The sequence below is a fragment of the Monodelphis domestica genome, chromosome 4, assembly GCF_027887165.1.
Source record: "Monodelphis domestica isolate mMonDom1 chromosome 4, mMonDom1.pri, whole genome shotgun sequence".
Classification (NCBI taxonomy): domain Eukaryota; kingdom Metazoa; phylum Chordata; class Mammalia; order Didelphimorphia; family Didelphidae; genus Monodelphis; species Monodelphis domestica.
In genome coordinates, this window is record NC_077230.1 from 417,334,805 (window position 1) to 417,361,668 (window position 26,864).

At 53.4% G+C, this 26,864-nt stretch overlaps 1 protein-coding gene across 4 annotated transcripts; it reads right to left on the minus strand.

The window, feature by feature from the left end:
- Nucleotides 1-1,983: 1,983 nt before the first annotated feature.
- Nucleotides 1,984-26,224, minus strand: LOC103100475 (IgGFc-binding protein-like). 4 transcript variants are annotated; one of them, XM_056825281.1, is made up of 16 exons: nt 25,695-26,224; nt 25,178-25,566; nt 23,112-23,637; nt 22,078-22,673; nt 21,245-21,797; nt 17,925-18,523; nt 17,291-17,831; nt 15,897-16,099; nt 13,886-14,287; nt 12,525-12,811; nt 11,638-11,903; nt 10,353-10,942; nt 6,120-6,684; nt 4,995-5,593; nt 3,721-4,282; nt 1,984-3,279 (listed from the first exon to the last, which is right to left on the minus strand). In XM_056825281.1, the coding sequence occupies exons 1-16, from the start codon at nt 26,047-26,049 to the stop codon at nt 2,993-2,995; spliced, it is 7,320 nt and encodes a 2,439-aa protein (XP_056681259.1). In that variant the 5' UTR covers nt 26,050-26,224; the 3' UTR covers nt 1,984-2,992. The 4 variants fall into 4 exon arrangements, with proteins under 4 accessions (XP_056681259.1, XP_056681258.1, XP_056681257.1 ...); XM_056825280.1 differs by having other exon boundaries at nt 1,984-2,321; nt 3,100-3,279; nt 17,291-18,523; XM_056825279.1 differs by having other exon boundaries at nt 1,984-2,321; nt 3,086-3,279; nt 17,291-18,523.
- Nucleotides 26,225-26,864: the final 640 nt, after the last annotated feature.

Below are 26,864 nucleotides of genomic sequence, written 5' to 3' on the forward strand. Positions count from 1 at the left end.
CCCCCTCCTCCCAACATTCCTCCAGACAGGGGTCCATATGGAACTCAGGATGGCCCTGGCCTTTCCATTGGGGTAACCACCCCCCAAGCTGCTCCTTCCCCACAGAGAGAGCTTTGTTTGGGGGCTGGACTGGGAACAAGGGGCTATTGAGTGGCTGGCAGAGGATTGGGGTCATAGGGAGGGGGCAGGGGCTGGCAAAGGAGATGCTTCTGTTCCTGCTCTGGTCACCATCTGGAGCTTGAGTGCCCCCACTCGTTTTCCTGGGGTGGTGCCAAGGGGACCACAGGCCAAACAAGGGGATGGGCATGAGGAGGTCCTGGGCTGAGGGAGGCTCTGGGTACCTCTTAGAAGGTAAAGAGAGTCATGGAGAAAGCTGAAGGAGGAAATCATCTTACAGTAGAGTCAAGGAGGTAAATGCTTAGGAAAATGGCTCAGGGAAGAAGCGGGCTCTTTTACTTCCCAGCAGAGGGGAGGAGAGAAGGAGAGAGGAAAGGGAAACTCCCTAGAGCCATCTGCTGTCTGGATGTGGCAGGCATTTCTCAATTCCTCTGAGTCAGATCCAGGCTGTGAGCCCCATCTTGCCCTTCAGCCCCATTATTCCTGGGGTTCTAGGGGAAGGGTGCAGTCTGAGCAATTAACCTGGAAAGAGACATGGGGTGAGAGCTGATGCCTGTAGAAAATGCACTGGAAGAAGATGCAAGCCTGAGAAGCCTAAGCATGGCAACTTCTTTCCTCAGGGCGTGAAGTTCCCAGTTTCCCTGGAAAGTCCCCTAACAGCCTCCTTTTACCAGCCACTCCAAGGGGACACCAAGGTAGCCTGGGCATGGCACAGCATTGCCCTCTACTGGGCAAACCCCAGAAATGTGTGACCAGACTTATCTTGACTGCCTCCCAGACCAGGCCAGTTGAAATGGATAAACATTTATTTAGTATCTGCTAGAGTGCAGGATCTCGAGTCAGGAAGACTCCTCTTCCTGAGTTCAAATCTGGCCTCAGACACTTACTAGCTGGTGACCCTGGACAAGTCACTTCCGTTTGTCTCAGTTTCCTCATCTGTAAAATGAAGTGGGGAAGGAAATGGCAAACCTCCCGAGTATCTTTGCCACGAAAACACTGAATGGGGTCACAAAGAATCTGATGTAACTGAAAAGAGCTCGTTAATAATAAAAAGAACTGGCAATCTCTCATCCATTCTAATCCAGTGGTTCTTTATACTTGGCACAAGCTGGACAAATTCTCTGAGCTTTAGGCCATCCTCTGTCGGATGAGGATAACGAGGACCTGTGCTGCCTGCCTTCGTGAAGGTTGGGCATCAGCTCAAGAGAGAGCCCTTTGAAGCTCTCCTCCACAGGCCTCCAGAGGTTCCCCTACTCATCATACTGATCTCTCTGGGTCTCACTTTCCTCACCTGCAAAATAACCAAACAACAGCATGGACAGAGCAGCCCATGCAAGGACGCCTCGCCCCATCGCCCCTTCGCCCCAGGTAGGCTGGAGCCTTCCCTTCTTTGCCACGGTTTCCCCACTCTTGGCTGACAATGCAGTAATGCACAGAGAATGTTGACCGGAGCCATTCTCCGGGACCTAGCTCGGACTTTTCCTAGTCTCTAGGGACTGACACAGCCCTAGGACCATAGAGCACTGCCTTCTATGTACGTCCCTCAATCTGAATGTCTTGAAGGAGCACTTCTAGTGCTCGCTGTCCAGCGTTTCATCTGTGATTCCCCCATGGATCAGGGACCTTCCTATTGCCTCCCCCACAGCACAATCAGACACAGGTCTGGGTGGAAGGAATATCTATTGAAGAGATGAAAGAATCTGGTGACGGGTAAGAGTGAGAGAACCCCCAAAAGATGGCGCATTGATGACTGTAGCCGCTTGGACTCTTGTTTCTCCCTGCCTCCCACCTTCCCCACTTCGAAAACTTGCAGAGTCCCAGGAGTTGAGTCTTGGTTCTGGAGTGAAAGCAGCCAAAGACAGCTTGTGAGCGTCTGCTGTTGCTTTTATTCTCCGATTCCCCACCCCCCCAAGCCTTTGGGAGCCAAAAGAGCTATCTAACCAACAGCTCTTCCCTCTTAGCCTTTGGGTGATGGCCAGATGTCTGGCCTGGGAAGATGCTTGGGCTCAGGTTTCCAGCATGACTCAGTTGAATTGTAGGAGAGGTTTGGTTGGGGGATGCTGGGTGGAGGATGCTGTCAGGTTCCCATTTTCTGAGCTCTGGATGGACTGGGTTCAGATCTGGTCTGTGCGGTTCCTCCATAGACAGATATGGCTACTCCGAGGTCTCCACAGCAGCTCAGCAGCATCCCCGGGGCTCAGCTCCTATAGGAAGAAAGGGAAGTGGCAGCCCAAAGGGAAGGAGCAAACGGTGCAGGAGGGGGCGCAGACGATGTGATGCCAGGTTTGGCTCTGTTGCTCTCAAGCTAGACAGATGATGGACCTTTCTCTGAGCTTGGTCCTCATGGGTCAGATGGGGTAAGGAGGACCAGCCCTGCTTGCCTTCATAGTGGTTGGTTGTAAGAGATAACTCAATGAGAGCCCTGTTTCGAGGCTTCTCCTCCAGACAGATGGTTCCCCCCAAGCAAGGAGGTCCTGGCCTGTTGAGGGCTGGGGCTAAGGGAGGACAGGAGAACTTGTCTGGCTAGTTCTGCGGTGGCATCTGGGGTTAAGGAAAGAGCCGGCCTCTACCCGGAGCCTATTCAGAGAGGACAGAGACGGGAGTCAGTCAGGCCTGCCTGGCAAACAGCCAGGGGCACCGGGTGGTGCATAATAAAGACTTTTGAGGGTGGCAAGGCCTGGCTGCTTGGATTCTGAGTATGAATGCCCTGCTAGACAGCCTAGAGACTGGGGAGAAGTGTGGTAGGGTGGGGTCACAGGGCCCTTGCTGGAACGCCAGCCCTGTTACTTAGCCACTTTTGTGACCTGCAGAGAGAGACTTCACCTCTTAGCCTCAGTCTTCCTCTCTTTAAAATGGAGATGGACCGAGCCTGTGTTTAGCTCTGAAGCTCTGATCTGTGTTTAATAGTTCTGGTGCATGAGGCAGCCCAGTTTGGGGGTGCTGGGCTGCTCCTTTCCCAGAGACTCACGAGGCAATGCCGACCTTGGTGGCCACAGCCATGCTCTGGGGCTGGGATGCAGCCGTTACCCTGGGGCAGGTGCCCATCATCACAGACGCAGCCCTCAGCACACAGGAGCCCGCATTTAAGCTCAGAGCCAGGGCATGAGCGGTGGCGAGGGCAGGCACAGAGTTCGTAGTGGCTGTGGTGGGGACATCGGGGAGCTGTGGAGAGAAGAAAAGAGAGAAGAGGAGCTGCCTGCAGTGTCCACTACTGCTGTAGCCCCGGGGGAGACCCTTTTAAAAAAAAACCCTTACCTTCTGGCTCAGGATCAGTTCTCAGAAAAGGCTCAGCAGTTGAGTTTGAATGACTTGCCCAGGGTCTCATAGCTAAGAAGTGTCTGAGGCCAGATTTGAACCCAGAACCTCCCTTCTCGAGGCCTGGCTCTCTCTCCATTAGGCCACCTTGCTGCCCCCTTATAATGGTGTTTTGTAAGCCTTAAAGCATGATATCAGTTCCAACCCTGGATATCCTTTCGATGGAGAGGAGGGAAACATCTGACTACTGGCCATGATCTCTGTTCTCTGGCACGGCCGTGATTTTGGGCAAACAGACCTAAAACCCCAAAGGTATAATAAGGAAGGCCCTGGGTCCTGCCTACTCACCACAGAAGGAGGAGCTCCTCCAGGCTCTGATGGTGACGTTTGCTCGCTGACAGGCAGCAGCATAAGTCTGGATGGAAAGGCACAAGACACGGTTGTTCCCCGTGGAGAGGCAGAGGTCATTGGCACAGGCAGAGGCAAAGGGCTCTGGGTCAACCTCCATGTGACAGGAGGAGAAGGGCCCCCGGGGGTCCTGGAGGATCCAGCACTGGGCCTTGGCTGGCACCAGCCGTTCCGGTGCCATGCATGCTGGACAGCTGCCGGCACAACTGTCTTTACAATCAGCGTCGGGCTTCCATTTAGAGGCAGAGTAAGTCGCTGGGTTCCCCGTGTGGGAACCTCGAAAGGGCCAGAAGTCATCATGAGCATCCCCATTGAAGTTCCCGCAGAGCCCACAAGTGTGACCCAGGTAATTTGGGGACAGGGTAAGGAAGAGGCTGTAGGCCAGGTCAGAAGTGAGCATCAGCCCAAAGTCTGTCTGCAGCGTTAAGTGGAACCCATCCTGGTACAGGAGAACGTCGCCCATATTGAGGCTCAGTGGCAGGGTGAAAGCAGCCCCATTAACCTGAGAGGATGGAGAGGACACAGCTTGAGAAGGACGTCCTCTCCCCACCTGCTCCGCCTCTTCCTGGCTGGGAAGGAAGGGCTGCGGAATACAGGGGCAAGGTGGAAAGTCACGGGGAGCAGGATGCCAGCTGCCCCTGCCCGTGAGCTCTGCACTATGGCGTATCTTGGTAAGGCAGTGACGCGGACGTTTGGAGAACACAGTGGCAGCAAGTCCCTCTGCCAGTTGCCCCTGTCTGCCTGAGAGGAGAGCCATTTAGCATTCCCTAAGCGCGGCAAGCAAGAGAAGGGCTGCGGATGGCCAGGGGAAGCTGGACCAGGAAGGATGAAATAACAGACAACAGTGCCCAGGCAGTGAGTGACCTTGTCGGTATTCAGCATATACAAGATGTATGTATGTATGTACATAATGTGATAAGAAGTGGGCACGCCTCTGGGTTTCTTAAGCCCCATCAATATGAGTCTGGCTAAAGAGAAGTGTTTTATGCAAGAGGGCGATGCAGAGAGCTCATCCCAATGCTTCTGATCACTGAATAGAGCCCTGGCTGCTGGCAGCGAGCTCTTCCCCTGAAGGGCAGACTAGGATGGGAGCCGGGGACCCCTCTCCCCCGAGGTCATACGTCAAGGTTCCAATCAGTGTCCTGCTGTCCCTGACCAGTGGGCGTCACTCCGGGCCACTTGGGAAAAGGGCTTTCCTGCCAAGATGAATTTACCTGAACTAGCCCTGGATTTCCTTTCTGAAGATGGATCTGGGTCCCGTTGACTGAGACAAACACCTCCGAGATCACAGATGTGGGGGTACTTAAGGCGCTCTCCTTCTTGACTTCCACCCTGAAGGAGGGCAGGGACTCCAGGGAAGCGCACGACTCAGAGAAGACGTATCTGCAGGCGCCCGGGAAGGCATAGGTCGTCCCGTCAAAGGCCATGTACTGTGATTGTCCTACTATCTGGCAGGTGCGGGGGACAAGCGGGTGGCAGCCAAAGATGCCCTTCCGAGTCCCGCATCTCTGCCCGGGCCCACAAGAGGAGTGGGAGCAGCGCACAGCTTGGGTGGAGGCATCGCAGCGGCAGAAACGCTGGCAGGCCTCCCCTTCCCAGAAGGTCTCTCCAGCCAGGTAGTATCTGCCACCCGAGGTGCAGCCACACTGGGCTGGAAGCACACAGTCGGTGCCACTCAGCACAAAGCCCCGGTCACACTGGCAGCCCTCTTGGCACGGGGTCTGGCAGCTGGCAGTCAGATTAGGCTCAGCACAGGAGTTGGGGCAAGAGGAGCCACAGAGCTCATAGTGGCTGTGGCGGGGACAGGTCATCACTGAAAGACAGGTCAGGGGAGAGTTTAGAAGGCAGTAAAGCAGGATTGGGTAAAAGCTACTTTCCCAGCACGGGAGACACAGGCAGGGGAAGATGTAGGGAGAGGACGGAGCATTTGGAGCTTCGATGGACCTGGAATGGAGGGAAGGTTTGGGGAGGTCCTAGGGGCCACCACAGTAGGCATATTGTTGATGTTCTGGACGTGGTGACTGTGTGATGAGCTGTGTGGATCATTCCCACCTCTGTGCTGAGGAATGCCAACATCACTGATGGAGACCCCTTGAGTCTAAAACACCACCCTGAGCCCTGGAGAGCGCACAGAAGAAGCAGGCCAAGGGACGCTCGATTCGATGAGAAAGATCGCTTCCACACCTGGAAACCTGCCAGGCCTTCTGACCTCAGGCTATCCCCTGGTCTAAAGAGAAGGATAGGCTTCTTCCCTTCTGGGAGCATCGGGTGTCATGGAGTCAAGGAAGACATTCTAGAGAGAAGGCAACCAAGGATCTTTTCCAGGAATGGTCACTCACCACATCCCACCAGATGCCTCCAGGGCTGGATCGAGAGCCCACTTCTCTGGCACTGCTGGGCATAGCTTCCCAGCACATCACATAGGATCTCCAGGGAACCATTGCTGGCACAGACATCATGAATGCAGTTCTCTATGTGGATCTGGGCATCAGGCCCCTTGTGACACGCAGAGAATGGCCCATCCTGGGCTTTAAGCAGGCCACAGGAAGTCTGGGACCTGTATTGGGCTTCTTTCTCTGGTGGGCACTGCAGAGTGGAGCCCAGCACAGAGCAGTGATTAGTAAATCCCGGGTCCCTCCAGCTGTTGGCAAATGTGTCCGTATCAGGGATCAGTGTTCCATCAGGGCCCCGGAAGTCATCCGTGGGATTCCCATTGAAATCCCCACCCAAACCACAGAGGGCACCAGCATAAGTCTCAGGAACGGATACCCACAGGGAGCGAAACTCATCAAAGGCAACAGAGAGGCCAAAGTGAAACTGGAGCACAACCCCAGAAGGACTCGAAAAGGCATGGAGTTTCCCACCAGGCAGCACCAGAGGCAGATTCGTCTGAGATCCATTCACCTGCAGGGAATACATTCATGAGAATCACAGACCCACTTCAGGCTGTGCTTTCATCCTGGTTAGCCAGAATCTTCTGCCCTGATTCCCAACTATCTCTCTTTCTTCATCCTTCTAGAATTGGAGCTGACGACAATCAGGGATAAAGGGATGGCAGGAAAGGGAATTCACTTCCAGATAGAGCCTGTCGCTCCTGCCTTCATGCCCTGGCTCCCCCTGTCTTTTCTGTCCCCAGGGCAATTTCCCCTTTTGTTTCCTGCCTTCCCTTGCCCTCTTCCCAGTATCTCCAAGACCATGTGCTCCCCCAACCTTTGGCTCATGCCAAATATCTCCTTGCCTTTATGGGTAGCGATATCGAATAGGAAAGGGGTTCTCTCTTGCAAACTTTGCCAATGGCTCAGGGTCACTGCTGGGTTGGACTAAGGTGACCTGAGCATGATGGTCCTGGGATTTTCTTGCTTTCCATAGGCGGTGATAGCCATAGTTAGGTATCAAATGATTCAAGAGTAACATGGGAGGAACGCTAAAAAAATTCTGAGCAGTACAGAGGCCTGGGATTATCAAATGGGTAGATCAACTCTACTCAGTTGGCCAACAAGGGTAGGTCCCAAAGTCTCACTGGGAGTGAGCAGTCTGGTCAGGAAGATTCGTTTTGTGTCATCCAGAGATCTGGCTGATCCAGGCCCCGAGAAGATGGTGGGATAATCTGTGAAAGCAGCCACATAGCAGCAAGTTTAACCTTGCCACCCTCGTCTGGCACTAGGCACTGTTCCTTTACTGAGTCTCTAGTGCCCAGTTCTGGCACATAGTAGCTTTTAATACATTCTTATTGGCTTGTGTGACTTGGGCATTATTTCTCAAATTGCATGTTCCCATTTCTCTTGTAAGTAAGCCTTAGAAATGAAAGTCATGGGGCAGCTGGATGACTCAGTGGATAATGCAGCAGGCCTGGAGATGGGAGGTCCTGGGTTCAAATGCGGCTTCAGACCTTTCCTGGCTGTGTGACCCTGAGCAAGTCATTTAACCCCATTTGCCTAGCCCTTATTACTCTTTTGTCTTGGAAGCTCTACTTGTATCCTTTCTAAGACAGAAGGAAAAGGCCTTAAAAAAAAATTTAAAGTCATGGTCAGGAGTATATGGAGAGGTGATAGAAGAAAACCAGGGAATGAATCCCAAAGCGAGAGTCTAGTTAGTCAATGGCAGAAGAAAGTTGCTAGGGTTCAGACATCAAGGAAGAATAGTCTCAGGGGTGTAAGGATAATTTTAGTGTTTTGACTTAAATCTAAATAATTTGGTCACCAGGGATGATTCCCAAATAATAAAATACCCAAGTCAGCTGGGAATTATGGAGAGTTTTAATTAATATAGAGAGAAGGAATTGAGAAGAAGGAGAGAGAGAGAGAGAGAGAGAGAGAGAGAGAGAGAGAGAGAGAGAGAGAGAGAGAGAGAGAGAGAGTAATTAATTTAAACTGCTCTGGCTCAGGCTGAGCCAGGCAGTGGCTAAAGGCCTTGGACAAAGTGGCCTCCCTGAGCCTAAGGGTAAGGGTGTCAGTCTTATCACTCACCACGAGACCATCTCCAAGCTGGGTTCCAGTCCTCCACTGAACTCAATCTCCTGAACTGAGTTCAGAATCATCTCTTGAACTGACTTTTAGCCTTCTTTTAAAGAGAAGTTTCTCTTATGTCACCTCCCCTAAATTTTCACGTCTACCAATCACAGTAGACGATTTTTTCCAGGACTGCCCATTCTTAGTTCTCACCACTCTAGTTTTCACCTTCTCTGGTTAGATTATATCTTCTGAGGTACTTCACACTTCTTTGTTAAGCTTACCTTTTGTAAGTTACTTGACCTTTTTGTGATTAATTTAACCTTTACAGGTACTTAACACCTTTTTGTATTAGATCTAAAAATAGACTTAGCTTAAAGTTCTAGCTTCACTATAAGGTATGAGTTAAGTACCTTCATTGTTCAATCAGGAGTTTACAACTTTATCTTCCCCTAAAGTATGTCTAATTAGGGTGGAGTAATGTAAAGTTCCCAAGATATTCCTGATCCTGTTAGACCAAGTATCTCCATTGTTACAATAAGGAAATAGCTAAATCAAATCTTCTAAAGTACAGTCTGAGTAGTTTTTAAGATTCACAGGGGCCAGGGAAGGTCAGACAAGTAGGCTATATCTTTTTTCCTCCTTAAAACTTATACCACCTTCTGTCTTAGAATTGATACTGAGTATTGGTTCTAAGGCAAAAGAGCAGGAAACTCTAGGCAAATTAGGATTAAGTGACTTGCCATAGCTAGGAGGTATCTGAGGCTAGATCTGAACCCTGGACCTTTCATGTCCAGGCTTTCCACTCTGTCTACTGAGCCACCTAGCTGTCCCTCCCAGGCTATATCTTTAAAAGGCCCAGATGGCCTTAACTTGGGAGAGTATCCAAAGGCTCAAGCCATAGCTGGCTGGTGGTCCCTTTACCCAGGAAAAGTAAGGCTGTTCCCTTCCTTCTGCTTCATTCTCTGCTATACCAAAGTCTCTGACTCACATCAGCCATCTCTGGCCGCTGCTCCCCATCCTGGCAACTCATCTATAGGTGGGGAGAGGGCCCAGGTTTCCCTTCCCTCCCACCTAGCTGTGGGCTCAGCTTCCTGAACCCTGCCACCTTCAGCCCCAGTAATTACTTCTCTTCTCCCTTCCATCTCTAGTCAACTGCAAACAGTCCTACATAGATAGGGACAGCTCTGGTGACCCAGAAGGGTGTTAAGTCTTGGGTGGGAAGACCTGGATTCTAGTTTCTCTCCATGTGACTCTAGGCAAGAAATTTTGACTCTCTGAGCCTTAGTTTACCCATCTGTAGAATGGGATAACATCTAGCCCATCTGTCCCTGCAGCACTGTTTTGGAGAAAGTGCTCTGTAAACTCTAATGCTACCGATAATATTATAAACTATAGTTGCAAGCTACATAGAGTCTGTGAGCTCTAGAGTTGTTGATGGTATTATAGTAATATCTGCATGTGAATTGATTATTTGTCGCTGATGAGTGCCCCAACCCCTTTTCCTCCATTCTTCTTCCTTGCTCCAAGGACAATTAGGTGGTACAGTGGACAGAGTGCTGAGCCTGGAGTTAGGAAGACTTGAGTTCAAATTTAGAATCAGACACTTTCTGGCCATGTAACCCTGGGCAAGTCACCTATGTCCCAATTGCCTAGCCCTTGCCACTCTTCTGTCTTGGATAAGACAGAAGGTAATATTAACCCCTGGCTTTGTAACTCTGTTTGCCTTAGTTTCCTCATCTGTAAAATGAACCAGGAAATGGTTCAAGAAAACCCTAAATGGGTTCACAAAGAGTCTGAAATGACCAAAAAAAAAACCCAACAATAATTCCTGAATCCGATACTAAAAAGTCTGAATTCCCTCCTTCGACCAAATGGGCAATCCAGATCCAAGATCTGATCCAATCTATGATCCAAGAAGGTAAGCCACCCAGGAAGGACCACTGGCCGTGGATGACTGTGATAGTGTTATCCCATCATCCTTTAGGAGGTCAGCCTGCAATTGGTGTTTTAATTAACTTGCTACCAATAGGTGATTTGAGGATTATCGATGCTACTGCTCTCATTATTTTTGTGGTCAAGAGAGACTGTGTTTCTCATGCTGAAACTTCAGAAGACTCTTACCTGGATCGTCTCGTGTTGTCCAGCCAGAAGGGAGAACCTCTCTCCTCCTATATCCACATCAACCTGCTTGGCCCATGAGGCCACAGTGGAGAACTGATGCTCAGCCTTTAGCCATATGGCAAAGGGAGTGGAGTGGGAGCCACAGGTTTGGACCAGGGCAACGTGACAGGCTCCCCGGAAACTGAAAGCAGCCCCATCAAAAGTGTGGAGGTGGGGGTCCCCGTAGAGCCACATGGTCGCAAACTTCATAGGGTGGCAGCCCCACACCCCTTTAAGTAGACGGCACACTTTTCTGTACCCACAGGCATGGGGGTGGCACTCCATGGTCAGTCCTGGACCCGGACACGTGCACTTCTGCCTGCATGAGTCTATGAGAAACTCAGTCTTCAAGGGGTAGTATTGTCCATTCAGAGAACATCCACAACTATTCCGGGGGATGCAGACTTCATTCTCTAGAACATATCCGTCCTGGCAAAAACAGCCTGCTATGCATGGACGGGTACACGTGATGCTGGTATTGAGGTTGGCACAGGTGACTTGGCAGGGGGTACCACAGAAGTCATAATAGCTATTGGCTGGGCAAGAAACATCTAAGGGGAAGAGAGGAAGGGTAAAGACATAATTGGGGTGAGGGACAGTTTCCCATCTCCTCTTGCCTCCCGATTTTCCCACCCCAAGAAGGGAGCAGGAATACTGGGTTCATCTGTAAGCCCGCTGCACACAGGCTCAGGTCAGAGACATAAGGGAGGGAGGGTTGAGATTAGAGATACAGTGAGGGCTGGACATGGGAGCTGGAGGTCAGCACCATAAGTTGGCAGTAAGGTTGGGGCTGGGTTCGGGAGCCACATCATTTAAAGTTTGAACTGTAGGGACGTTGGCTCTTAGACCAGTTTTGCCAAAGTGACTTAGAGTGAGCAGAGACAGGCTGAGGCTTAAAAGAAAAAGAAAAGGGGATAGCTAGGTGCCTTAGTGAATAGAGAACCAGGACCAGAGATGGGTGGGCCTGGGTTCCAATCTGACCTCAGGTACTTACTTCCTAGCTGTGTGACCCTGGGCAAGTCACTTTGCTTAACCCTTAGCACTCTTCTGCCTTAGAACCAATAATTTGTAATGATTCTAAGATGGAAGGTAAAGGTTTTTATTTAAAAAGAAAAAAGGAAAGGAATGAATTTGATTAATTGTGAAACAAAAGGAAGAGTTAGAGCTAAAATTGGGGGAAACAGTAAGACTGGGAGTACTTTGTTTCTTTTGGGGGGTGCTTGGGAAGGTGGGCAATGATCCTTACTGCATCCTAGGCTTTTTCTCCAATCAGGCAGGCTCACCCTATGCAGGGCACAGAGCTCAGCATAGGCCTCCAGGGCAGCACACAGCATTTGATTGCCCATTCCATATTGGCACAGGTCATACACACAGGTCTGGACATGGGGGTCAGGATTCTCATGCCAGTGGCATTCAGCAAAGGGTCCTGAGCGGTTGGAGAGAACAGCACAGAGCTGGTCCACCCTGTGCCTGTCACGACAGGATTCTGCTCCACGGATGTCTTTCCGGCAGCTGCAAAGCAGGGACATGCCACATTTACTCACTCGGCTCTGTCCAAATCGAGCCTTTCCCTAGTCCCCCTCCCAAGGGCCCCTGACGCTTTAGCTCACCTCTGGAGTGCCCTCCTGTCCCTTCTCTGAATACTGAAATACCCCTCTTTTCTTCCAGGGAACTTTTTCCTAGCCATTCCTCTCCCTCTTGACCAACCTATAATAAATATTTACGGGTCCGGATGACACAGTCCCATATGGTTGGCCCATGGGTGGAATCTGGAACTAGATTGTAAACTCGTGGACCAGGGCTTCTCTGGCACACATTTTCCAGTTCCTTTGTCTAGCACCTAGTAACAGCCTGATCTATTTTGAATTCTGAGATGCTTTTGTTTGAGCCAGTGAAGTTGGTGAAGAAGACATTTATTGATTGAGCAAATATTTACTGAATGCCTACCATGGGCCAAGGCCTCTAGTCCCTGAGGCCAGCCTGCCCCCTTGCCCCCTGTACCGAGTACCTGCCAGTTACACAGTAAGAAAACTTCTGCCTATAAGGGTTTCCCTCAGCTCTCGGCCGCCTGGAGCAATGCCTCTGTCTTCAAAGGAAAACAGGAGCGGACAGGTGTGATGGGCAGGGTCTCACCCATCTGGGCTGCCATCCGCCTTCCAGGCATTTCCAAAGTCAGAATCATTGGAAGCTGTTCTCCCACTAGGGAGGAGCTTGTCGTCTTTCTTGTCACCATTGAAGTTGCCACACATGCCGCACAGATGGCCCCTGTATACTCGACCCACTCTCACAAACAGGGTGTTTCGTCCATTGTACCGGACTTCCAATTCGTTTCCTACTTTGAGCATCAACAGGCCATGTTCCTTCCACATCCATGCCTGGCTCCCCAGCTGTATTGGCAGGTTGACTGTGTGCCCATTCACCTGGTAAAGGAGAGATAGACCGAGTCTAAGGATTGGGCTCCTTGGGGTAGCATATCTTCAACCCTTCTGAATAGGACTCTTCATCTGATGCTGGAAAGGAGGAAGTACCTTCTGTACTGGGAAATCTGCCTTCTGTATCTGATTGGCTAAATCCAATCTGTGGCAGCTTTTAAGTATTTCTGTCCCCATGTTCTCCCCTAGAGAGGGGAGGCCTCGTCACCCTTTTCTCTAGGTCAGGCCATCTCAGTTCCTCCCCCTTGCCTCCCTGCTCTCCACAGGTTCCTACTATATTCCTGTTAGCTCCAAACAATAAGAATAGTGTTTATAATAGATTATCTGAGGAATATTTCCATTTTCAGGTAGACTGCTTCTTATCCCCCGTGACCAGCACATATCTAGCTAGGTCACCTTCAGCCTCCAAGCTGTGAATTTGTCAGGTTCAGGATTAATTTGTAGGTGTCTGTCTTCCTGAAGGTAATAAGAAAATTAAATCCTACAAAACATTCTGCAGCCAGCTAGAAATCACTTCTGGACTAGTTGTGAGCCTGTTTATCGAGATCTTGAAGAGCTGAGTTTCCAGCCTCATTTTTGTCTACTCTGAAATCACAGGGATCTCAGAATTGGAAAGAGCCCGAGACCATCTGGCTTAGCCAATAGCTGGGCAAGAGGCCCTTCTATGAAAGCCCAAGTAAGTGGGTATCAAGCCTATGCTTGAATTCCCCAGGTAGGACAGGGCCCAGCTTCTCCAAATGCAGCCTAGTCTGATCATTAGGAAAATTTCCCTTATATTTGACTAAAACTTGTCTCCCTGCAATTTTACCTCTTTTGCCCAGTTCTGCCCTCTGGGGCCAAACAGAAAAGTCTAACTCTGGGAGCCTTAAAAGTTAAATGAAGGATAGAGTCGATTAGAAATCGAAATATATCTGGGGATGGACCCAACCAACCTGGTAGGAGGATGGGAGCTAGCAGCAGGATGAGGATTAAGACTGGCCATATTGGTGGGGTTAGGGTTAGTCCCCCTGACAAAGGGGAGCCTCTTCCCATCAGTTTTCTCCTCTTCTAGCCCCTGCTTACCTTGACTGGCTGGCCTCGATCGAAGACCACACGGGCCCTGAAATCTTTGTTACTGAGCCGCACCTCCACATGGGTCACGAAGGAAACTTTACGGCTATGGAAGTTTCTGTTGGTGGCCTCCACTTGGAAGGAAAGTCCCCCAGGAGAAGAGGTCTCATTACACGTGTGGGTCAATCGATAGGCACAGGTGCCTTGGAAGTGAGCAACCTCTCCATCAAATGTGAAGTAGTGAGGATCCCCAGTGGCTGTGCAGGTGCCCATGGGGGTCTGACACCTCAGCCGCCCAGCCTGCAGGGCACAAAACTCCCCTTCAGGACACTGGGCTGGAGCACACTGGAATTGCCCAGGAGCATCACAGCTGCATCGATGGGTACAATGAGAAAGCCAGACCAACTCTCCAACCTAGCAGAGGGGTAGAAGAGGAGGTGAATGTAGATTGGGCTAGGGAAAGATGCTGTCAGCAGTTCTTGGTCCCTCCTGGCTGGGGGAGGCTGGCAGTGGGCTTCTTTCTAGAGACATGGCATAGAGACTGAAAGATGCCCGAATAGGAAGCGTACTGGTCTAAAGATCCAGTTTGAATCAAGGTATAGTTGTAGCCTGAGATCTGGCTGACCAAGAGCAAACTTAAAAAGAAGATTCATTAGCCTAAAAAGAAAAAACCTACAATATCCCTAAAGTCAGGAAGGGGGCAAATAACAGAGACGTGAACATGATTATTAGGTATCTTGATGTCCCTCGATGGTGGAATAAAACATTGGGACAAATAAACATTTATGCCACGGGGGAAAACCCAGGGAAGACATTCTGTTGAAAGCCATCTACCCGGAAAATGGAGAGAGACTCAAAAAGGGTTTTTTAGATACATTTTCAGAAGCAGAACTGGAATGCTATGAGACAGCCTGAACCTGTGTGGACAACTATGGCCTCCCTCAACCTGCCTCTTGGGCCCCCATCGGAGAGATTCCTTTGGTAGGTAAACGTTGGTGCTAACTCCAGCCACTGGGAGTGGCAAGGCAGAAGGGCAGGAGCAGTGGTCAGATTTCTGGTAGGGATGAGCCTGAGAATGGATCTGGAAGGCTCCTTAGGTGTTACCTAGTCTTACCCCTTCATTTTACAGATGATAAATGAAATCCCATGAAGTTGGGTAACTTTCCTAAGGTCCCATGAAGAATAAGAAGCAGAACTAGAACTACAACAGAACTAGGGACCAGCAGGTGGCACAATGGAGTCAAATATGAATTTGTTTTAATTCTGCCTCAGACCCTCACTTAGCTGTGATCCTGGACAAATCACTTCATCTCTGTGTCTCCCTTTCCTCATCTGTAAAATGGGAATGATAATACTTTCCAGGATTGTTGTGGGGATCAAAAGAGAGAATATCTGTAAAGTGCTTTGCAAATCTTCAGGTGCTAAATAAATGCAAGCTCTTCTTTTCCTTCTCCTCCTTCTCTTCCTCCTCCTCCTTCTCCTCCTCCTCCTCCTTCTATAAACCCTTACTTTCTGTGTTAGAATAAATATAATGTATTGGTTCCAAGGCAGAAAAGTGGTAAGGGCTAGGCAATGAAGGTTAAGTGACTTGCCCAGGATCACACAGCTAAGAAGTCTATGAGGTCAGCTTTGAACCCAGGACCTCCTGTTTCTAGGCAAGACTCTCAAGCCACTGAGTCTCCTAGCTCCCAAGCCAGGGAGTATTTACATTTTTCTTTTTTTCTTTTTATGAACAAAGGCAGCTGGTCTTAAAAGTGAGCTTTTGGCTATTTTTAAGGTTGAAAAAATTATATACGAAAAAATATTGATCTTTTAATATCTTTTGCACACCTAAAATGTATATTTTTGTTCCCTCTTCATTATGCATCTAATTCATATTGTATGTTAGCTACATCACTATCATTGATCCTATAATATTAAATTGATATCTATCATATCATATATATAGCATATCACGCCACCTCTCTCTCCCACCCCTTCTGTCAATCTGGGTATTATGCCCTTCTCTGGATTCCATACTTACCTTGTAGTAGCGTCCTTCATGCTCGCAGCCACACTGATTCGGGAGAACACACCTATCCCCATTCCACAGGTAACCATCAAGACAGGAACAGCCCTCAGAGCACACTGGGCTGCCAGGAGTCGGCAGAGAAATCTTGGCACAGAACTGGACCTTGTGTGGGTCTCGGCAGAGGTGATAGTTGCTGTGTGTTGGACAGGCAAAGGCTGGGAAGGGGGAAAACAGCATGAAGGTGAGGGACCCCAACTGGTCCATCGCAGAGGCAATTTATTGACTTACAGCCCCAGCCTACGGTAGTCCATCGTGCACACTGCCAGGCTAATCTTCCTAAAATTCCATTTTAGCCATGGCATCCCCCAGCTCAATGTGTGGGGTGGCTCACTATTGCCCCTCAGATCATGTCCAAACTTCTCAACTGTGATTCAAGGCTGTCCATAATACAATTGCGTCCTTCCTGTCTGCCTTTTCCCCTCCACTTGTTCAAGGGATGAGCTTAAATAATGTATTCCCTCTCTTCCAGGTAGAAGGATCTTCTCCTTTCACCTTTTCTATCTTTCAAAGCCTTCCTGGGGGGGAGCAGCTAGGTGGTTCAGTGGATAGAGAGCCAGCCCTAGAGATGGAAAGTCTTGGGTTCAAATCTAGCCCCAGATACTTCCTAACTGTGTGACCCTGGGCAAGTCACTTCACCCCAATTGCCTAGCCCTTACCACTCTCATGCCATGGAACTCATATTTGGTATTAATGCTAAGACAGACAGTAAAGGTTTAAAAAAAATAGAGAGAGACTTCCTGGGGCACTTCCATAAGGATTCTGAATTTCCTCAGCATTGATGTCCTGCTGATCTGACTGGACTGCACAAAGGCCCTTTGGTTGCTCTGAAGAAGCACAGAGAAGAGTTTCTCCTGGGCAAGGAGAGGTAGCCTTTCCGTCTATACCTCTGGAGAGAGGAACCACCCTCTGTGTGTGTGTGTGTGTGTGCGTGTGTGTGTGTGTGTGTGTGTGAGATATTCTCTAGTTAGAGCTCCTTAGATCACCCAAGGAAGGCTCAGCTTCACAGAACGCTGAGCCCGAGCCCCAGCGAGGCTGCTCGTCTTTTCCTTTTCCTTGTAGTGCCTGATGTAGAACAGAGATTTCCACCTAGTAAGGGTGGCGGTAAAAACTGATTGGGTGAGCGAGTGGGACCCCAATTCTGGCACGATTGGACAAGACTCAGAACCAAGAACATCAGCGCTGGCTCTTCTCACGTGTTTTCAGGGCTGGAAAGCCAAAAAGCAAAGCTCTGACCCTTTAAACAGCGACTGGGGCAATCTCCCTGGAAACTGCTTGGACCGCTTCAGGCAGCCCTGATGCAATATACCGGGGATGAACAAGATGGTGCAAGGTCAGGAGAGACTCACCACAGAAGGAGCCGTTCCTCCAGCGGCCCACGGTGATGTTGGCTCTCTGGCAGGCTGCAGTGTACGTCTGGACGGAGAGGCAGAGGACGGTGCGGCTGCCCTTGGACCGGCACACGTCCTCTATACAGCTGCCCACATAAGGTTCTGGGTCGATCTCTTCGTGGCAGGCAGCGAAGGGTCCCTTGGGGTCCTGCAGGATCCAGCACTGGGCCTTTCCCTGAATAAGTGCCTTGTGGTCCTGGCAGGCTGGGCAGCCGCCATGAGCGCAAGGATGTTCACAGTCTTTGCTGTTCCACTTGGAAGCCTTCGGGGAGCTCTTTCCGAACCGGGGCTCCTCCTTGGGATTCCAGCTGAAGTTTCCGCAGAGTCCACAGGTGTTGCCCTCAAAGCGAGGGGGCAGAGAGAGGAAGAGGCTGTAGGCCAGGTCGGAACTGAGCATCAATCCAAAATCTGTCCACAGGGTCAAGAAGAATCCGTCTGGATACAAGAGGATGCCGCCAGCATTGAGGCTCAGTGGGAGACGCAGGGTCTCTCCATCCACCTGTGGGAAAAGAACGCAAGCCAGGGGACTGCGATAATGAAAGCAGAGAGTGGCCAGTCTAAGTCCATGGAGGATGCTTATACGTGGACTTACCTCAACCAAGCCTGGGCTTTTTCTGTGCAGATGGATCTGGGTCCCGTTGACTGAGACAAACACCTCCGAGATCACAGATGTGGGGGTACTTAAGGCGCTCTCCTTCTTGACTTCCACCCTGAAGGAGGGCAGGGACTCCAGGGAAGCGCACGACTCGGAGAAGACGTATCTGCAGGCGCCCGGGAAGGCATAGGTCGTCCCGTCAAAGGCCACGTACTGTGATTGTCCTACTATCTGGCAGGTGCGGGGGACAAGCGGGTGGCAGCCAAAGATGCCCTTCCGAGTCCCGCATCTCTGCCCGGGCCCACAAGAGGAGTGGGAGCAGCGCACAGCTTGGGTGGAGGCATCGCAGCGGCAGAAACGCTGGCAGGCCTCCCCTTCCCAGAAGGTCTCTCCAGCCAGGTAGTATCTGCCACCCGAGGTGCAGCCACACTGGGCTGGAAGCACACAGTCGGTGCCACTCAGCACAAAGCCCTGGTCACACTGGCAGCCCTCTTGGCACGGGGTCTGGCAGCTGGCAGTCAGATTAGGCTCAGCACAGGAGTTGGGGCAAGAGGAGCCACAGAGCTCATAGTGGCTGTGGCGGGGACAGGTCATCACTGAAAGACACGTTAGTAGACATTAGAACACGAAAATGCTCCTGGGGTCAGACTTCCCCAAGATCCAGGGGAGGCATTGAGGGAAAGTTGGGGGAAATGACACAGTGCTTATCATTAAAAGAACACTAGACTTGGAGGCAGAAGATCTGGGTTCAAAAATCAGCCCTGCTCAACCAACATTGATTAAGCACCTACTATGTGCCCTTCGGTGGGCTAGACTCTAGGAATTTTTTTTTAAAGGGTAAAAGACAGTCCCTGCCCTCAAGGATAGACTCACAGTCTGATGGAGGGGAGATATGTAAAAACTATGCACTCTGCCTAGAGACCAGAGGCCCTGGGTTCAAATCTGTCCTCAGACACTTCCTAGCTACGTGAACCTGGGCAAGTCACTTAACCTCCATGGCCTAGCCCTTACCACTCTTCTGTCTTGAAACCAATACGCATTATTGATTCTGAGATGAAAGGTAAGAGTTTTAAAAAACAAAAAGAAAACAACTAAGCAGAAATAAGATATATGCAGAGTAAATTGGTGGTAATGCCAGAGGGAAGGCACTAGCATTAAGGGGGACTGAGAAAGTCCCTAATGATTTTCTGGATCCTAGTTTTCTCTCTCTCTCTGTCTCTGTCTCTGTCTCTCTCTGTCTCTGTCTCTGTCTCTCTCTCTCTCTGTCTCTCTCTGTCTCTGTCTCTGTCTCTCTCTCTCTCTCTCTCTCTCTCTCTGTCTCTCCCTCCCTCCTCTCTCTCTCTCTCTCCTTCTCTCTCTTTCTCTCTCTCTCTCCCTTTCTCTCTGTCTCTCTTCCTTTCTCTATCTCTCTGTCTCTGTCTCTCTCTCCCTCTCTCTCTCCCTCTCTCTCTGTCTGTCTGTCTGTCTGTCTCTCTCTGTCTCTCTCTCTGTCTCTCTCTGTCTCTCCCTCCCTCCTCTCTCTCTCTCTCCTTCTCTCTCTTTCTCTCTCTCTCTCCCTTTCTCTCTGTCTCTCTTCCTTTCTCTATCTCTCTGTCTCTGTCTCTGTCTCCCTCTCTCTCTTCCTTTCTCTCTGTCTCTCTCTGTCTCTCTCTGTCTCTTTCTGTCTCTCTCTGTCTCTCTCTCTGTCTCTCCCTCCCTCCTTCTCTCTCTCTCTCTTCTCTCTCTCTTTCTCCCTCTCTCTTTCCCTCTCCCTCCCTCCCTGTCTCTCTCTCTCTGTCTCTCTCTCTCTCTCTCTCTCTCTCTCTGTCTTTCTCTCTCTGCCTCTCTCTCTCCCTCTCCCTCTCTCTATGTCTGTCTCTCTGTCTCCCCCCTCTGTCTATCTCTCTGTCTTTCTTTCTTTCTTTCTTTCTCTCTCTCTCTTTCTCCCTCTCTCTCCCTCCCTCCCTGTCTCTCTCTGTCTCTCTGTCTTTCCCTCCCTCCTTCTCTCTCTCTCTGTCTCTCTCTCTCTGTCTCTCTCTCTCTGTCTCTCCCTCCTTCTCTCTCTCTCTGCCTCTCTCTCTCTCTCTGTCTTTCTCTCTCTCTCCCCCTCTTTCTCCCTCCCTCCCTCTCTCTCTCTCTCTCTCCTTCTCTCTCTCTGTCTCTGTCTCTGTCTCTCCCTCCCTCTCTCTCTCTCTCTCTCTTTCTGTCTCTCTCTGTCTCTCTCTCTCTCTCCCTCCCTCCCTGACTCTCTCTGTGTCTCTCTGTCTTTCCCTCCCTCCCTCCCTCTCTCTCTATCTCTTTCTTTCTCCCTCTCTCTCTCTTCTCTCCCCCCCCCCCCGTGTCTCTCTGTCTTTCTCTCCCTCTCTCTCTCTCTCTCTCTCTCTCTCTCTATTCTTGTCTTCTGTCTTTAGTATCAATTCTAATACAGAACACCAAAGGCTAGGCAGTTGGGGTTAAGTGACTTGCCCAGGGTCACACAGCTAGGAAGCATTTGAGGTTGAATTTGAACCCAGGTCCTCCTGACTCCAGGCAGAGTGCTCTATCCACTTAGCTACCTCAATGCCCTGGACACTAGTTTGTTTATCTGTAAAATGAGAAGTTCATTATATCCTTCCAATTTTCTCAGACAATGAATCTTGGGGATTTAGAAATATCCTACAGCTTATCTTGAAAAACTCATCATGGATTCACTCAGGAATTTCTCTAAACCCCAACTTCCGAATGAGCCTGTTTAGAATTCTAGCCTTTCCGACACCTCCAGTTACTCTTCTGCCTGTAGAGCGGGCCTTCCCTTGGTTTGTTCTAAGTGGATTTCTTCGAGCTCCCAGGAGTGCCCTTTTGTTCTAGAATGTGGCCTTGGGTGGAAGCATGGCCCCAAGGAGCTGCTATTGCGTAAAGCAAGATTTTCCGGTATCCATTCATTCATCCGGCTGAAGAGCAGTAAGGGCTAGGCATTGGGGGTTAGTGACTTGTCCAGGGTCACTCAGCTAGGAAGGGTGCGAGGCCATTTGAACCCTGGGCCTCTGGGCCTGGCTCTGCAGATTTCTGGCAGGCTAACTCTCTGCTTTAAACCAGGCTGGGAGGACTTCTCTTTGGGGATTTCCTTTCCTCCCCTCCTCGGGCGTTTTAATGAATTCATCAGCCCATGTGAGTGAGAGCACTTGGGAAAATGCAGCCCACAAGGACGGGATGTGATCGGCTTTTGGGTCTCTTCTGCTTTGCTTAGCAGTCACTCGAGGGGGGTGGGGGTGGGGTGGAGAGGAGGACCTGGGGAGAGCCCTGGGGAAAGCGGAGGGGCCTCTGGGAAGGAGGAGAGGCCCCAGGAGGGCCTCACTCACCGCAGCCGGCCAGATGCCTCCAGGGCCCGAGAGAGCGCTTGAGGAGCTGGCACTGCTGGGCGTAGCTGCGCAGCACGTCACACAGGGGCGTCGCGGCGCACACGTCGTGGACGCAGTTCTCCACGTGAATCTGGACATCGTCCTCCGTGCTGCAGGCACGAAAGGGCCCATTTGGAAGCCCAAGCAGGCCGCAGAACGTCTGGGACCCGTAGAGGGCCCTCCTCTCGGGGGCGCAGCGGGGCGCCGGGCCCACGGCGGAGCAGTGCACGGGGGAGCCCGGGTCCCTCCAGCTGTCGATGAAGGCGTGCGCGTCCCCAAGGACCGTGCCGTTGGGGCCTCGGAAGTCGTCTCTGGGGTTGCCGTTGAAGTTCCCGCCCAGGCCGCACAAGGAGCCCGCGTAGGCCTCGGGCACCGTGACAGACACGGAGTGTTGCCAGTCGTAGGAGACCAGGACGAGGGCGTCCGTGTGCAGCACCGCGGCCGAGCCGCTGAAGTAGGCGTGAACGAGATTGTGGGCCAGGTACAGCGGGAGATTCCTCCAGAGCCCGTTCACCTGGGGCACAGGAGAGGCCGGGCTGGAGGGCCATCTCAAGGGGGCAGAAGACTCGGTGGAGGAGCGCGGTGACCCTGGGCCAGCCACTCGCCCCCAGTCCCGCCCTTACTAAGCCCCAGAACACGGCGCAGTATTGACTGGAAGACCCAAGGGGAAGTCCATGTGGAGCGGGCGGGCTTGTGGGGCCTCGGCACTCTGTCCCGCCTGGCAGGGGAGCTCCGCAGGGGATGCTGGGGAATCCCGCGGGCTCTGCGCTCGGGGCAGGCTGACCCACTCTCACCTGGACCTTGCCCGGGACTTTGGCCGCCATCACGATCTTCAGGCCGTACATGTCCACCTCCACGTGCCTGGTCCAGGCCCCGGCGATGGAGCTGAGGTGCTCGTTGTGTATGTGCACGGCAAAGGCGGGGGGCCACGGCCGGGCCCTGCAGCTCCGGGTCAGCGTGTAGCGGCACGCGCCCCGGGCCGTGAAGGCCACGCCGTCGAAGGTCCGGTAATGAGGGTCGCCCGACACCCAGAGGCTGCCGTCGCCCCCCCGGAGGCAGCCCCACGCCCCGTCCTGCATCTTGCACTCGTCTCCGGCCTGGCAAGCGTGCGGGGAGCAGCGCACGGGCTGCCCTGGGCCCTCGCAGGCGCATCTCTGCCCGCAGCCGGCCCGGAGCACGTGGGCCCCCAGGGGGACGTAGCGGCCCTGCAGAGAGCAGCCGCAGCGAGCCTGGGGGACGCAGGCCCCGGCGCTGAGCAGGTGCCCGGCGTCGCAGGCGCATCCCTCCCGGCACGGCCCCTTGCAGAAGAGCGGAGCCAAGGAATCCGCGCAGCTGGCCCCGCAGGGGCTGGTGCAGGCCTCGTAGTGGCTGTTCTCTGGGCAGGAGGGGGCTGGGGGTCGGAGGGGAGAGAGAGGCGTCGGGCTGGAGGCCCAGCAGACCAGGGGAGAGAGAGGGAGCCGGAGACCCGGGGGCCATCCTCATACGGGAGAGCAATGGAAGCTGCTACTGAGGCTCCGGGTCTAGCCCGCATCCAGGCCCTTCCCTCAGCCGGGGCCCCCCAAAGGCTCTGATGGGGACAGAGGACCTCAGAATGGAGCCCCGAATCCCATCGGAGTTCCTGGCTGCCAGTCACCTCCCCCTGCCCAAACCCCCAGACCTTTCTCCAAGTCGCCGTCCACCCTAGTACCCTGGGGCCAGTGGCTGGACCTCGGGCGCACAGGGCTGGGTTTCGGAGGCAGGAATGGAAGCCGGCTTTCCGAAGGAGCCGCTCAGGGAAGGGGGACGAGGATTGGCCCCCCGACTCCCCCCACCCAACAGTATTCCTCACCACAGAAGGCTTGGCTCCTCCAGGTGCCCACGGTGAGGTTGGCAGCCTGACAGCTCCGAGCGTAAGCAGCCAGGGCCCGGCAGAGGACGCGGGGGGCTCCCTCGGCCGTGCACAGCTCCTCGGCACAGCTTTGGACAAAAGGCCTGGGGGACAGGACCTGCGCACAGGCCGCGAAGGGCCCCGGAGAGGCCTCGAGGAAGCCGCAAGCCTCACGGCCCGTGTACAAGCCCACCCGGTCTGGGGGGCAGCGTGGGGGTTCGCGTCCGCACGGCCCGGCCGCTTGCCAGCTGGAAACCAAAAGAGTGGGCTCCCGCTGCAGGGCCCCCGAGGGGGTCAGGGCTTCGGCCCCGCAGAGGCCCCGGGTGGCGCTCCCCAGGCTGGCCGGCACAGCCAGCTCCACGTGCTCCTCCTGCATCCACAGCTCCAGGCCAAAGTCGGTGGTGAGGTAGGCCACAGAAGCCCCGGCGTGGGCCCTGAGGCTCCCCTGCAGAAGCTGAACGGGCATCGGGAGCCGGAGGCCATTTACCTGGGGGCAGAGGATGGGCTGGGGACCCAGCGGCAAAGGGAGCCAGAGAGCAGCGCCGATGGAGGAGATGGCACCAAGCACATCGGAAGGACCCCAAAGTCCCTCTTGATACACTGAGGCACAAAGGAGCCGGCAGCTCTCTTGGCTGAGTCTGAGTCCCAGCCAGAGACTAGCCTCCAGCTCCCCCTCTCTCCCCCCCGCCCCCCTTTGCCCGCTTACTCCCCCAAGCAGGCCCCTCTTCATGAGAGGACCACAGAATGTTAGTTCGAAGGGACTTAGGAGTCCCTCTCCTCCAGCTCATCACTGAAAGGAACTCCTACCCTCACAGACTCCACAAGAGGCCCTCCAGCCATGACTTGGATAGCTCCAAGGAAGGGGAACTCACTCCCTATCAACTTCTGGCCAATGAGGAAGGGCCTTAAGCCTAAGCTCCATCTGCCTCAGTTTCCTCATCTGTAAAAGGAATACTCCCAGCACCGCAGGGCTCAGACAAGATAATCTTTGTACAATGCTTTCCAAACCCGAAAGCATCATCATTATGACTATTTTATACGTTTGCCTCCGCAACGTCTGTCCGGGGCTCCTGGTATGACGTCTGGATCAAACCCAAGCAGCCAAACCCTTCCAACACGCTAACTGTAAAATATCTTGAGGCTCCTCTTCTCCAGGGTAAGCACCCCCACCTCCCCCGCCCTTCACCCCCCAACCCCTCCTCCGAATTCGCTCCGGCCGATCAGAGTCTGGGGACCCCCGCTAAACAGAGAGCCCCCGATGGGGACCCCACTCTTCCCAGAACCTGGACCTCCATCCATTTAGCCCCAAATCACATTCGTTCCCCTCCTCGCCTCCCCCAGAGCTCTTCCAGGCAAATCCTCGTCCCATCCAGGCTTTGCGAACCCACGTCCGAGACCCGTCCTCGGCTTCATCTCGTCTGGTCGGATCCACGGCTCTCCGGGGGACCTAACGGTCCTCGAGCGTCTCCTGCCCTCCCGGACGGGGCAGAGGAGTGTCTCATCGCCACGGCTCTGTGTATGGCCTGGCTGCTTATCCTGTCTCAAGGACCATGTTTTTTAACCCCCCTTTTTAAAAACATCCTCACCTTCCTCTTAGAATTAATGCTGCGTATTGGCTCCAAGGCAGAAGAGTGGTCAGGGCTAGGCCATGGGGGTCATGTGACTTGCCCAGGGTCACCCCGCTCTGAATCCAGATTTGAACCCAGGACCTCCCGTCTCTACGCCTGGCCCTCCATCCCCTGAGCCATCCAGCTGCCACACTTTGTAAACTTGAAGAGGAATTCACAGTTGTATGGACTGTGCCGCGGATCTCAAGGACATATGAGCTAGCATCATTTTAATGCTGTGATGAATAGCAGCGTCTTGGCATCATGGGATTAGAGAATTGGGGGGACCTCAGTAGCCTCCCCGGGTCCCTGGCTGATTACCCACCAGCTCTTCACGCCTCCCATCAAGAGGACACGCAGCCACTTGCGATTGAGCTTTTCCCGGTTTCCCTCCCTTTTCTCCCCCCCCCCCCGACTTACCAGCACGTGACCCACGGTGCCATTCGGTACCACGACCTCCTGGCCGTGAGCCAGGAGCCTCAGCTGGAACCCCGGCGCCTGGCCTGTCCCCCGACTCTCCACCTTGACTTGGAAGCCAGTCCTGTTGCCAGGGGCCTGAGCCAGGATGTACGCACAGGAGCGGAGGCGGAGCAGACGGCCAGAGAACGTCCGTAGGTGCCCATCAGGCCCCAGCTGGCAAGAGGGGCCCCGCTGGGCTTGGCAGTAGGCAAAGGGGTAGGAGGTGCGGCACCGCTGCTCCGCCAGGCACGGTTCGGGCCAACACTGAACTCTCTGGTCAGTCAGGCATTGGCACCGGTGTCCGCAGCTACTGCTGTTCCAGAAGGTGGCACCCATGGGCAGGAATTGGGCTGAGGAAAGCGAGTGGCATGAGGCGCGGCACAGCTGGGGGACCAGCCTTGGGGAAAGCCCTGAGAAGAGTGGGGCTCCGGGGGGATCTTAGGGTCGGGCCGGGGGAGGGGGGTCCATGGCGGCTCACCCTTGTAGATGCAGCCACCAGGGACCGAGAACTCGTCTGTTCGGAAAGCCCACAGCCCTGGCATCCCCATGTTGCTGGTGGAGGCTACACGGATGATGGCAGGAGTCCTAGAACCCGGGATGTTGAAATAGTCCTGGGCGGTGCCACTGTTGATACCAGCCTGGGGGAAGAGAGCCCGGGGAGGGAATGAGTGGGGACTGCATGCTTCCCCCCTAAAGGCCATCACCCCTCTGGAAGCCTTTGGTTGGGGGGCGAATGCCTTTCGGAGGACCCAGGCCCCCCTACTCCATCCCTTGGCCTCCACCTGTGCTGGGGTGCCTCCCAGGCCACTGCTGGGGGCCCCTCCGCTGGCCATGCCTGTCGTCCACTGGATGTCGCCATAAAGCAGAAGAACGTAAGAGGCGTTGGCCCCCGAAGCCAGCACTGCCTGGAAAGTATTCGCCTGTGGGAGCGGCGGAGGGAGGAGCGTGGTTATGGATGGGAGGCCCACGGGGTCTGCGGAGCATAGGAGACCCTGGCCGGACCGGGAGGCCCACTGTGGAGTGGGAGGAGTAAGATCCAGGCCTTCTCTGCCCCCCAGAGCTTGGCTAGCTGCCGGCCCCTCTTCTGGTCTCAGCCATTCACTTTTCCCTGTTCCTGTTCTCTAGGACGACCTCTCCGTCGCTGCTCTTTCCTACGCGTCTTTCTGCCACGCAAATGTCTCTTTCCTGCCCCTCTTCTCTTACCGATCTCTCCGTCCCTCTCCCGCCCTGCCCCTTCGCTCACCTGCGGGCCCTTGGACCCATAGAAGGGCACCTGGTCCCAGGTAGCCACAAACAGAGAGCGAAGCCTGGCCACGGGGGAGCCAGGAAAGGCAGCGGCCAGCTCTCTGGCGGCACGGCTAAGCAGACCGGGCTGCTGGCTCTCCCGGTACCACACCTGCCCTCTCTTGACCGTGGTCACATCGGCCCAGAACGGGGCCACGAAGGCCCGGCCATCGGCAAGAGGGAAAGCCCGAGGAATGAACTGGGACACGGGCACCTCAAAGGAGACCAGGCCGTTGGTGTTCACCTGTGGGGGTGATGGAGAAGTACAGGAGGCAGTGGTCAAGAAGGGACGGGCCGAAGGGAGAAGGTGTGACCATCGCTGCAGAAGGGACGAGGGGCAGAGGAGGGACGAGAACCCCGGGGC

Coding starts and splice junctions, on each gene's coding strand:
- LOC103100475 (XM_056825278.1), bottom strand. CDS start 26,049: ATGGCCAGCGGAGGGGCCCCCAGCAGTGGCCTGGGAGGCACCCCAGCA. Junction 10,943..11,637: donor GAGAAAAAGCCTAGGATGCA/GTAAGGATCATT, acceptor TCTTCCCCTTAG/ATGTTTCTTGCCCAGCCAAT. Junction 6,685..10,352: donor GACAACACGAGACGATCCAG/GTAAGAGTCTTC, acceptor TATTCCCTGCAG/GTGAATGGATCTCAGACGAA.